The sequence below is a fragment of the Myodes glareolus genome, chromosome 26 (assembly GCF_982192425.1).
Source record: "Myodes glareolus chromosome 26, mMyoGla1.1, whole genome shotgun sequence".
Classification (NCBI taxonomy): domain Eukaryota; kingdom Metazoa; phylum Chordata; class Mammalia; order Rodentia; family Cricetidae; genus Myodes; species Myodes glareolus.
Window position 1 is genome coordinate 13810770 of NC_142051.1, and position 13543 is coordinate 13824312.

A 13543-nucleotide genomic window follows, 5' to 3' on the forward strand; every position below is an offset into this window, starting at 1 on the left:
GTCTCTGTGAGTTCATGACATTACTCTGCTGATTTGTAGGGCCTTGTTCTCCTGGTGTCCTCCATCCCCTCTGATCCATGCACTCTTCTGTCTTCTCTTCCACTGCCTTCCTTACTCTGAGGGGGAGGGATTTAGTAGAGACATCCCATTTGGAGATATTCTAGAGTCTCTCTCTCTCTCTCTCTCTCTCTCTCTCTCTCTCTCTCTCTCTCTCTCTCTCTCTCCATAATGTCTCTGTGTTTGTTTTCATCTGTTTTATGATGAAACTTCTCTGATGATGGCTGAATACAACACTGATTTATGAGTATAGTAGTGTATCATTAGGTACCAATTTATTGTTACTTTTTACACCAATATCATTTGGTTTTACCCCAGGTCTTTGGGCTTTGTAGTCTCTGGGTTTTTGTTAGCCAAGAAGTATTAGGTATGGTTTCATCTCATGGAGTGGAGGAAGCCTTAGGTCAAATCAGACATTTGTAGGTTACTCCCACAATCTGTCCCACCGTTCCTTAGCATATGCTGTAGGCACAACAGATTGTAGATCAAAGATTTTGTGGCTAGGTTGGTATTTACTTTTATCTTGTCTCAGAGTACCTTTATGAACCAAACATACAGAATGTAGGAGTGAAGGAAGGGTTTGTGTAGGCTTCAGTTCAACCTTGCCATGCAATGAGTTGTGACAGTGTTGTCTTTAGGAATGAGGCCTTGCTGTCAGTTTTTGTAGAGCTACCTATTATTTTGGGAGCACCCTGGTTTCTTTTGGAACTTCATGAGACCCCTTTGGCCATAGCTCAATTGGTTGTAACCCAGACCTGGTACTTGAAACTTGGTTTGGTGACAAGAAATGGCTAGTTGGATTATATCTCTCTTATTATTTGATTACTTCATTAGGATCCCCTTGATGTATTTCAGGAACTTTCCATTGCACTAAATTTCCATACCTACCCTGAAACGCTCTTCAATTATAGATGCTCTCCCTGTGTTTCCTCCCTCACCCCATCTCCCCTCTTCTTCCAATCTGACTCTGCTATTCTTTTCCCCCTGATTCTAGTCAACCCATAAAATCTGTTCTATTTTCCCCTCTCAGGTGTCCTCCTTAGTCCCTTCTTCTCTATCTAGCCTTTCATGGACTACAGATTATAGCTTGGCTATCATTTATTTAATGGCTAATATCCACATATAAGTGAATACATATCATATTTATCTTTCTGGATCAGGTTTCATGGTATCTTTAAAAAATAAAAATCCTAAGTATAATGTATAATCTTTTGCATAAATGTACCACATATTATTTATTTATTCTTAAGATATTCTTAGAGGGATATCTAGGTTGTTTTCAATTTCTGACTATTATAAATAGAGCAGCAATGAACATGGTTGAACATGTGTCCTTGTGATAGAATGAAGTGACCATCAAGTATATCCCCAAAACTATAAGCATAAATATAGCTGGGTCTTGGGTAGATTGATTCCCATTTTTTCTAAGGAACCCTCATAGTGATTTCCACATTGAATGTATAGTTTTGCATTCCTGCAAGAGGTAGATAAGTGCTTACTTTATAAAACATTTATTCTTGAAAATTTCATAGTGTTATGATTATACATTCATGAGTTTCTGAATTTCATTGCAGCTTTAAAAAGAGAATTTTATTTGTATCTTTGGCTTCATTTGTAATATTTTTCTGTTCTCTTGTCTTCTATCTGGGATCTTGATAAGTCAGGTGGTAGTTGAGATCTGGTTTTTCAGTTCCTAAGCAGCTGTGGAAAACTAAAGGGATCCTCAGTGAAAACCTGTCATCCATATAGGCTGGCTTTTCCCTCTTGATTCATTCTATAATTTTCACTAGATCAGAGAAATTTCTTCAGCATTGTACGTTTCATGCAGCCAATAATAGCACTATAGTTGTTAGCTATTTTATAGAAAATAGTTAAAAATGTAAAAATATTATGATGAGTATATTTTTTCCTCAATACTTACAAAGACACTATCAGAATTCTTATGTTCAAAATTTATGAAACTCTTTAAAAAGGTATTTTCCATATTTATAAAACTACTTTTGAAATCCTTAAATACACATCATGGACTTCCACATGGTTTCTGGAAACAGCAAAGACCAGAGACATCCACATAGCCTCTAGCAACAGCACGTGCCATGGACCACAGCATGGTCTTGGTAGTAGTATAGACCATGAACATAAGCCAGGGATATCAACACAGACTTCAGGCAAGAAAGACCTAGATGGACTTGGAAGTGGTAATCCAGGTGTATTATGTGAAATTCCCAAATAACCAATGAAAATATGTTGGAAAAATATGACATCTTTAAATACATTGTTTGACATCATGACATATACCTGTAATCTCAGGTATGTAGCAAGTTCCAGGTAAACCTGAGCTCTATGAGAACTTGTCTCAAAAACAGTCAGGTATTATGGCTCAGGCCTTTAATCCCTGCATTTGGGAGGCAGAGGCAGTGAGTTTGAGACCAGCCTGGTTTATATAGCCAGTTCCAGGACGAGCAGGGTTAGGTAGAGAGACACTGTATCAAACACCAAAAACCAAAGCAAAGCAACCTAATAAATACCCTGCACTGGTTAGTTTTTATCAAGTCAATATTGGGAAGAAGGAATCTCAACCGAGAAATTGCTGTATCACATTAGCCTGTGGGTATTTTGATGGTGCATATTCTTGGTTACTAAGGGTGTATTAGGGCCACTTTACCACAGCAGTGCTGCCCTTGAGCCGCCAGCAGCAAGACTCATCTTCGTCCTTCCCTCCCTCTCCCTCCTGCTGTAAGAAAGGCCGCTTGTTCGTTTCCCAGCTGTCCAGACTCCCGAGATAATCATACAGAAACCATATTATTTGCAATATTGCTTGGCCATTAGCGTAAGTGTATTTCTGGCAAAATCATCTCCTACACTAACCCATTTCTATTAGTCTATGTATCTCCACATGGCTGCGGCTTACTGAGTAAAGTTCTGTCCAGAATCTGTCTCTGGTGGTTTTATGGCTTCTCTCTGACACCGCCTTCCTTCTCCCAGCATTCAGTTTAGTTGTCTCCACCCAGCTAAGTTCTGCCTTGCTGTAGGTTCAAAGTAGTTGCTTTATTAATCACAGCATAGAGAGAAAAATCCCAAAATTATCTGTCCTTGCTCCCTCTCTCCCTTCCTTTTCTTTCTTTTATTCTTCCTTCCTTCTTTTTTCTCTTTCTTTCTTCCTTCCTTCTTTTTTCTCTTTCTTTCTTTCTTCCTCTCTCTCTCTCTTTCTTTCTTTCTTTCTTTCCTTCCCTCCCCCCTCCCCTCTCTCTGAGGGTCATATTGATATAAATAGGCCACTGACATCTTTTATTTTATTATTTATATTGGCCTTCAATGTGCCCCTCACAGGCCACATCATTTCATGTACTTGTGAAAAATACCATTTTCTTTGCCATGTTCATAAAGGCTTGCTTGACTTGCTGATTCCTCAGGCTATAAATGAAGGGGTTTAGCATGGGGGCTACTGAGGTATTTAACATGGCAACTCCCTTGGTCAAAGATGCTCTATCTGATGCCGAGGGCTTAATGTACATAAAAATGCAGCTTCCATAAGAGATGGAGATGACAATCATGTGGGAAGAACATGTGGAAAAGGCCTTGGTCCTCTGACTAGCAGAAGGAATCTTCACAATGGTTCTGATGATATATGTGTAGGACAGAAATATTAGTGTCAAAGTGACCATTAGGGTAAAGACAGCACAGGAAAATCCCATCTTCTCCAGGAATTTTGTATCTGAACAGGATAGTTGTAGCAGAGGGAAATAATCACAAGTATAGTGATCAATGATATTGGACCCACAGTAATCAAGTTGTATGACAAACAGGAGTAAAGGAAAGATGATTAAGAAAGAGACCAGCCAGCAGACAAAGACAAGCATTGTGCAGACTTTGTGACTCATGATGGTCAGGTAATGCAGGGGCTTGCAGATGGCAACGTAGCGATCATAGGACATGGCAGCCAGAAGGTAAAATTCAGTGACTCCCAAAAGGATGAAAAAAAATAACTGAGCCATGCAGTTGTTGAAAGAAATGGTTTTATCCCCTGAGATTATGGTGCCTAAGAACTTGGGTATAGTGACAGTTGTGAAGGACACTTCCAATATAGAGAAATTTCTGAGGAAGAAATACATGGGTGTCTGGAGCTGGGAATCCAGCAGGGTGAGTGTGATGATGGTCAAGTTCCCTGTGATGCTCAGTGTGTAGGTGATGAAGAGAAAGATGAAGATCACAACCTGGATCTTAGGATCATCTGATAACCCCAGAAGAATAAACTCTGTGGTTTCTGTATGGTTTCTCATTCTGCAGATACTTCTTTTTCTTCCACCAAATATAAAGGCAAAACCAGAAAAAAGTAAGAATTGAGGATTAGTACACATCACAACTAGGGGCTTTCTTATTGTTAAAGTAGTATGCTGTTTCCACCTTTAAGAGCAATTTAAGAGCCAGGCAGTGGTGTTGCATGTCTTTAATCCCAGCACTCAGGAGGTGGAGGCAGGCAGATCTTCATGAATTTGAAGCCAACCAGGTCTACAAAAGCTAGTTTCAGGACAGGCTCCAAAGCTACAGAAAAACCATGTCTTGAAAAACAAAAGACAAAAAACAAAAAATATTTTAAACCATTCAATACTAATGATTCTTTAATTACTTTTCTTTGATTAGAGAACAACTACACTTCAAGGTAGTTTGAAAAACAGTTTTGTATCCAACTGTGATACAATAGACTCTCTTCTCAGTGAAAATAGAAATTATGAAAAATATTCTGTTGAGGATGTGGAGAGAAAAGTATGTTTTAGTAGTGATGCTGTCTTAGTACAACTAATGTGAGAACAGAATGGAGGTTCCCAAAATAAGATCTCTAAATTCATTATGTAATCCAATGTCCTTGTTCTAAGGCATATATCCAATCAGTGATATCAGAATGAGGTTTTTACCATTTGTAGAACATGGGATGATCCTGCAGCTGATATCCATCCAGGAAAGGCTAAGGATACCTAGTATTGAATCTTAACCACTTACTAGTCTGAAACACAGTTAACCCTCATTGCTACATTTCATCTTCTTATAAATATTCAGTTTCTTCAACAGACAACTTTAAGTTAAAAGTGCTGATATATTTGAAACATTTCAAAATTATATACACACCTTAATGATTGTGACTGTGTAGAATATTGCAATGACACCCAATTCAACCTTTTTTCTGTCCTATCTTTATTTCTTTGGCTTTGGAAGCAATATTTTCTGTTCACATACATAAATTTTTGTATTTCTTTGTACCAGTGAACATACTTCCACCTAGACTATGCTGCCATTTTTCATCAACTCCCACATTACTTGGTACATTAACAAAAGGACAAGGTTATTATCAAAGCTATTTTAATACGTTTTGTGCTCAGTGCAATTTTAGCTTAAAGGAAGGTTTTACCCAGTTAATATCGACTTATTTTATCACTTGTTCGCATCATTCTCTTCTTCATGCTATACTGTGCAGCCTGTGTATTACTTAGATTTTTATCATTGCATCACAAGGTGAGTTTTCTCAATTATTTACTTTATGAAATATGTGTAAGCACAAGTTCTAAATTCTCTGTGTTGAAAAATTTTTAAATGAAATATATATATATATTGGAATCTCTAATGCACACATATATTTAAATAGACTGTGAATTTGACTTACTTTACTTCAGTATCATTATTTTAGTGGATCTCAGTCTAATTTTCATTAAAATAATATTTCATTTATTAAACCTGTAGCTTATTCATCAAATAGTCAAGATCTGATTGTAATCTCTAGCTGAAGTTCCTGCAGCCATGTACTTAGGACTCTATTTAAAATGACACTAAAGATAAAATAATCACAAGTGACTCCATATATAAAGCATACTTCATGTAAGTCTTTTTTAAAGAACTCTTGTGGTATAGCATATTTTAAATATGAAATAAATCCTTAATTGGGCACTGCTCATGTGTAAGTCTATGAGGGCTATTATAACACTGGAAAAGTTGATTTTTACATAATGGTTTTTATTGTTTGATTCCCTGTATTCTGGAATTTTTGTGAGTCCTACTAAACAGTGTGTTTTAGTCTTTACACATAAATTTTAATTATTTAAATCACAGAGTGTGAAGAGTGCTAGAAGTATATTTTAAAAAAACATAACACTGAAATTTCTGGTTTATTTATTGATTTACTGTTCCTAAAACTATAAGAGTAACATGCTGACATTTGAAAACACTATGAAACTCACTCTTGCCACTGTATGTTATAATCCTGAAATGTATCATTGTTGATGAATAAATGTACTTAGGATTAAAAATAAGTAAATACATATTCTTAGATTAGTAGTATTTTGGAAATAAAAAAATCCATTGATGTATTGTATTTTATTCTCTTTTAAAGTAGTATCTAATTTTCTTCTTATATGTACTTTGTTTTTAACATTTTATGGTTAGCAATGTAATTATTCATTTTCACTTCATGGGTTAAAGCTCTGAAGGAATATGGGAAATACTGTAAAAAATGTTTTAGTAGGTTTCTCTAAATGCCAATCTCCTTCCCCCATCAACATTTCTGTACCAGTCTTCAAAAGCCAGAGAACCAGGCTAAAGGAAAGCCTAGCATGACTTGGTTTAATTAGGTTATCAAATATCCAGCTCTTGGCCTGTTTTAATATATTTGTATGTAAAAAACAGTTATAAAAACTCAATGGTTTGTATTTAGTTTTCAGTAAAGTAGTGTGATACTAATTTTAAAAATTCATAGACTATTAAAATGTTTTAATGATGTATTTTACTTGAGAATAAAGATTATTTCCAAACATTTAATTCATCTCTTTAAATTCAAAATGTTAAATTGGTTAAATTATTCATTTATAAAGATTATTATTAAATTATTTATTTTTTTAAAGATGTATGTATGTATGTTTGAATGTATGCATGTATGTATTTGAGTGTTCTGTTTGCATATATGCCTGCATGTCAGAGAAGGTATTAGATCCCATTAGAGATGAATGTGAGGTGCTGTGTGATTGCTGGGAATTGAATTCTTGGGCACTGGAAGAGCTTCAAGTGCTCTAAACTGCTGAGTCTTCTTTCTAGCCCAGGTTTAACATCTCATTTTCTTCTACCCACTTCATTCACTTTCCTTCTTACTTACCTTCTAAAGAATCTGAGGTGAATTCCTTGAACAATTCAAAATAAAAACTAACAATGATAGTATTTGTACAGCATCATGATTATAATTCATCTTAGGGGTTTCTTTTTGAGCATATCCTCAAATTGTGACCTTCCCAAGTCTCTAAAATTAAATAAATGACAACAATGACCCGGTTAAATAAACTAGACAAAGTATGAGCAATTTACATAATACTTTTGGGGAGAAAGCTGTGTTGAAGGATATAGTAGAGTGGAAAGCTTAAAGGATGCTCTTTTGAGAGACACATTTGGAAGACTGACTAATTGTAACTTAGTTTTGATTTGTGTGTTTGGATATTGTTAGTAATATTTCATGATGCTCTAGATGATCATTTTCCTCCAAGATACAGTAACTCAGTAACTTTGAAAGAACAGTTTTTCTCAACTTTCACTATATTTATTAATTTTATTTCCTCAATTGAACCTCATTAAATATAAGTCATTAGAAAAAATACTGGAGACATATTCAAACATATTTGATTGATCACATTGTCTTCATTTTCTATACATTCAAAATTTGAAGAGTTGTTTAACATTTTGGTGAATAAAAGATAGGTAAGGGTGTCAGTAGTATCCAGCTCAGTTTCAAATTTCATATTGTATAAAAAATACTCTCTACATGAATTTTAATGGATAGGGATATAGAGAGGACCTAGGATGATTGGGGGAATAAAAAGAATATGATCAAAATATGCACAAAAGACTTTAGTACCTATGTAAATAAACAAAAAAATTCTTATGTTGGTATTCTCCCTGTAGGGTCTAGATCATGCCACAAGGATTCTTTTGAGGAATTTTCTTCATGTGGATTTAGCCAACTCCTAAGGAGAACTCACTGAGTGACTAGACTTATTTTTACTAAATTCTCGTTTTACTATTTTCATAGTTAATTTTGTCATACTTTCCAGGGAAATATAAATTGAATACGTCAATTACTTTCAATAATAATGGACAGGATCAATTTTCAGTATTAAAATTCATATACATGTGAGAACACCAAAGGAAATAGAAACTCTCAAGTCACAATAACTTCAAAAATAATAGCACTCTTATTTATGTGTTTTTGAAAACGAAGAAAGAAACTCTGATCCATTAATAATAATGTTGGTAGAAAAGCAAAAGAGACTGGAAAGGTTAAATTTCACAGAAATGTTAGAAAAGCAATAATACTTCATGCAGGCTTATTCAGTTATATATCAATAGATTATGCATTTTCATAGGTACACTTCATTTAAATATTTTTCCAACTAGAGAATTTGAATGAAGTACCCAACCTCACACTTTTAGTTCATTACCGAGGAATATACCATGAAAACACAGAGGAAAAATGAAATAAATTAATTTTAAGATAACATCATAAAACACTATTGGTTTCTGATTTAAGATTTTATGAAGTTAGTTAACATCATGTGTCTTTTTCTTAAAAGAGATTATTATTATTTTAATTCAAGTGGACCACTTAATTCATTTATAACTTTTAATGAGGTAATTTCTTTAAAATAAAATTCCGCTGTTTAGAATAGAGTTGAAATTTCAAGAATGCTTTTGAAAATTGAGATTTTATAAATAATTATGTTCCAAAAATAATAACTAGGCTCTGGGAAATACTGTCTTACTCATTTTTCTTTTCAGTTAAAATAAATTCTTAATTTTGACAGTATATTATTAGTAGTAACGGTTTATTAAAAGCATTATTCACTTCAGTGATTAGAAGCTTGTATATTTTATCTCATTATATTATTCTAACTTATTTCTAGAACTTTTATTCTTATTCTCAAATGAAGCATTAGGGTTCAGATTTGGCAATTTCTATTAATTTATACAATTCAAAAATTTCAAATATTAATAGATCACCTACAATTAAGGAATCAAAATAACACTAAAAAGTCTATGAAATATGAAACTTATGCTTGATAAAGTTGAGCTCTGTGTTGATATTTGATTCTGAGAGATTTGCACTGTTTATTTATTATTTATTTTTTATTTCCAGGTTACCTGTGATTTTCACAGCTTCTCAGAACTGCTGGAATAGTGGAAGCATCGTCAACTATCCCCTCCTCAGGTGAAAATAGAAACAGTTCCAGGAGATGTTTTAAAATAATCCTGGTGTGTTAATATATTTTATGTTACATGGAACTAAAGTTTTACCCATTCACTCTGCAATTGACTCAAGGGACCAACTCAAAATTGCCAGCAGAGGAATGTACACAAAGCACAAGGGAATATCAAGCATTGTAACATTAGTAACAAAACTGGGCAAAGATGCTTGGGGTGCAGTTTTCAGTGAGGTAACTAATAAAGAAGAAAGTCATGCTGATTCCTCATGTAGCATGAAATCTGCCTACCCTTTGTGAATTTTTATTACATTAATACAGTGTATACTTCATACCATTTTTCTATGTTTACCCAATTGCTCAGTGCTAATAAATTAATGCTATAATTTATGAGTCAAGTATAATATTAACACTATTTTCCTTGAGGAGGCCCTGACTATACTGTCACACCAATGTACGATTTTTTAAGGTCCGATAATATTGTATAAGAATTTAGCAAATGCTATCCAAAGCATTAAAATAGAACATGATAGGGGTTTTTGATTGTTTGTTTTATTTGATTTTTATTTAATTATTTTTTGTTTTTTGAGATTAAAATAAAATTATATCATTTTCCCTAGCCCCTTTCATCTTTCAAACCTAGCCCTCTTGCTCTCTTTCAAATTTATGGTCTATTTCTTCATTAATTGTTGATATACATATGTATATATGTGTATGAAAATATGCATTTATATATTCCTAAATACATAAGTACAACCTCTTCAGTATGTATGTATGTATAATGCTACTTGTTTGTATGTTTTCAGAAATGTCCATTTGGAATTGGATAAGCAATTGTTGTGCTCTTCCTTGGGGAAGACTATCGTTCACAACCTTTTACTTGTTTTGTTTTCATTTTTTTAACTGAAAATACATTTTATATAATATAGTCTGATCATAATTTCCACTCCCCAGACTCTTCTCAGATCCAGTCCCCCAACTCCAAGCCTTCTTTCTCTCTCTTGCTTTCTTGCTTTTAAAATTACGTTATCATATTATCTATCCCTGGTCATTGAGCATTGATTACTCATAAAGAATAGATAGTAATACTGATTTTTCATGAAGTTATGAACATGCATATTCCAAAATTTTATAAGTCCTTTATAGAATAGTTGATATTATTTAGCATATCTTATATTTTTTTAAGTTTTTAATAGATTATTTTATTTTATATATATATGAATATTCTACCTGCATATATATATATAAATATATATATACATACATACAAATATGTACCACATGTGCAAGGAAGTCAGAAGAAGGTATTGGTTCCCCTGGAACTGGAGTTGGAACAGATGGTTGTGAGCTACTATGTGGGTGCTGGGAATTGAACTCAGGTCCTCTGAAAGAGCCACAAATCCTCTTGACCACTAAGTTATGCTGGCACATGCACTTCAACAGTGAAGCATACTTTATAATTTTAATTAATTTTTTTAAAAAAATCATGTATTTTAAAAAGATTTCCAAACTAAATCATAGTAATGGTGGGTACCTAAATATTGATCTTTGAGAGCAACGGAAATTGAAAGGTTTTAATAGAAAAGGAAATGAAACAGTGGGAGACGTGAGAGACATCAATGGAGTTAATCAAAACGAAGAGAGTATGATAAATACATGGGAATCTGTTACTTGTAACCATTTAAAAAGTACAAATTGCATAAAAAAATGAAGGTAGAAATTCCATATGGCTGAGAAAAAAACAAAAGTGATACCAGAAGCTCTATGGAAACACCAGTGCCAGGGTGAGTCACAGGGCAGACAGCACTGAGGACAGGGGCCTGTGCAGCAGCTTGGAGAGCCCATGGAAACATGTCATCACTGAATAGGGCCTGTCCTAGGTCTGCCTAGACCTGCCAGCAGGCACCCAGCATGAAGTTACTGTGGCTGTGCCCAAGCTGCTTGCCATGCTGGGAGAGGATAAGTATGGAGCAGCAGTACTGCTCACAGGGTACAAGCACAAAGATTGAGCCGGCAAGGCTCAGGTGGCAGACATCGAGGATTGGTGTGTCTGTGTGAGTGACAGTCACAAAACCTGCCCCAAGACTCCCTGCCTAGCTGCAACACCACCCTGACTCTGGGCACCACAGGACAACTGAGACAAGTCTTGCTACTGCTCCAGTATTTATGGTGCTTCAGAAACCAGAAGCATTGAACCAGAACAACTAGTCATTGCAATGAATATTTGAATATAAAACTGTTCCTGCAAAAACCAAAAATACACCTGTGGCACACTGCAGTGTCCAATGCCACCATGGCAAATGAATTTTCAGTGGAGAGGTAGAAAGATGGAAGAATGGAGCTACGAGTGCACAGTGGAAAGAGCCGGGGGTAGGGAAGCTGTCTTTGTCAAGTCGTGCAGCAGCCTGGAGTTGATGCAGACTCAGCCACAAACACGCTGACTGCCCTGGTTCTGAGCAAAGACAAAATGGACAAGAGAAAGAATGGTTCATTTTCTGGACGGGACCTCCTCCAAAATTCATTCGGCCCCTGGAGTCTTCTTTGGTGTTCATGGTCCCCTTTTCTGTTTAAATAAAAAGGAAGGTTTTAACTTTAACATAGCAAAATTACATAAAACAGTTATCAAGCAATAATTTCAATTGTAATAGCTACCTTATCTTTTATCATAACTAAGAAAAACTTTCATTATAACTATCAATTCTTCAACTCCATCAAAAGCTTCAGAAGGATAGAATATTATCTAAGTTAGCAGGAAGTGCATTGTAAGCAACTTCCAAAAATCTAGACTTGACAAAGACATCTCATTGCCTGGACAGTCACCCAAAGTCTTCTGTACCGTAGGGGCATCCATCTTCAACCTACAGGCCTATAGTATCTGGCAGACTTTTCCATGAAGCAGGAAATTTCAAAGACAGTTCAGCCTATATTGGCAGTTTGTCAGTAACTTTTTTCTGTGTCCTGAAGAATGTCTAGCAGACTCTTTTATAAAGCAGAAACCCTGAAGGACCATCTCACCTTTAGGCAAGTTCAGCAGTCATTTTCCTGTGGGTCCTGCGTGTCCAGTTCATCAAGCATACCATCAAGCAGTTCAGGCAAGAGCAGTTTCTTGCTCAAATGGCTAACTAACTGCATAAGGTGTCTCTTTGCAGCCTGTCATCCTCTTGAAGTAGATTGGTGCCAAGAGCAGATGTGCCTCATTGTCATTGAAAGTCCTATGTTCTTAAAACATTTTAAATGCCATATTCTGTAGTCTTGGAAAGGTTTGATGAATACCTATCCATCTGAAATATATATTTGTACATCTAGAAAATCTGACTAACATGACTACAAGCTTGACTATTATAGATGATTATCTATTAACCTATATTTCTTAATTATGCATTACATTTTTAAATGAGCTGCACAAACACAATACCTTAATCAAGAGTAGGACTATACATATAACAAAATTTACCTTAAATTTGTATCAATAAAGCAAGAACCATACCAATGCAAAGTATTCATCTATAAAGCATATCTCCCTTTAAATGTAAAGGAACATTTATAAACAATATTTGGGAATTTGGACATAATTCTCTTCAAACTGCTTCTTGATTTTTGTAGGGTGAAGTAATTTTTTGAGAGGTTCAAGGTGCCTTTTCAGGGAGTCTAAGTCCATCAAACCACATTAGTCTGGAAAGATATCACAGGTTCTCATTATTTCTGGAAACAAAAGAAGAACCTCTTTTCCAAAGCAACATAGTCTTAGACTCCAATTTTGAAGTCATGATACCTTTAGAATATATAAGCTAGTTTAGCTTAGCAGCCTGTACAAGAAAATATCTCTCTGTACTTAGTTCCTTCATAGTCAAATAATTCAAAGAAAACACAATAATATACATAACCCAAAGTCTCTTCTTTATGTGGCTTATATTTCTTTCTCCTTTAATCTATAACTGTCTGTACTCTGTCTCTTTAAAGACTTTGTCTTATATATTTTTTTGAAAAAACATTTACTTCCTTTTATAACTCTCTATATTCATTTTCTTCTTTCTTCCAAGATTACATGCATTTATCTAATACTCTGACTCATTTAGAGGTCTTTTATATCTGGATTTGTTTTTATTGTATATGTGTAATCCTTTTCTGACCAGAACAGTTTCTTAAAATGCTAAGCACTTCTTAAAAAAACTAAAGAGCATCATTGATAAGGGTAATATGGCACTGCCTGCTTGACTTGCCCAGTCGAGCATGGCAGAGCTATTTGTTGCCTCAGAGGG

The 13543-nt window shown here is 34.8% G+C and overlaps 1 protein-coding gene across 1 annotated transcript; it reads right to left on the bottom strand.

The window, feature by feature from the left end:
* Positions 1-3398: 3398 nt before the first annotated feature.
* On the bottom strand, positions 3399-13033 carry LOC125389796 (olfactory receptor 6C1). Its single transcript, XM_048418471.3, has 2 exons — positions 13023-13033; positions 3399-4338 (listed from the first exon to the last, which is right to left on the bottom strand). The coding sequence occupies exon 2, from the start codon at positions 4335-4337 to the stop codon at positions 3399-3401; it is 939 nt and encodes a 312-aa protein (XP_048274428.3). The 5' UTR covers position 4338; positions 13023-13033.
* Positions 13034-13543: the final 510 nt, after the last annotated feature.

Coding starts and splice junctions, on each gene's coding strand:
- LOC125389796 (XM_048418471.3), bottom strand. CDS start 4,337: ATGAGAAACCATACAGAAACCACAGAGTTTATTCTTCTGGGGTTATCA.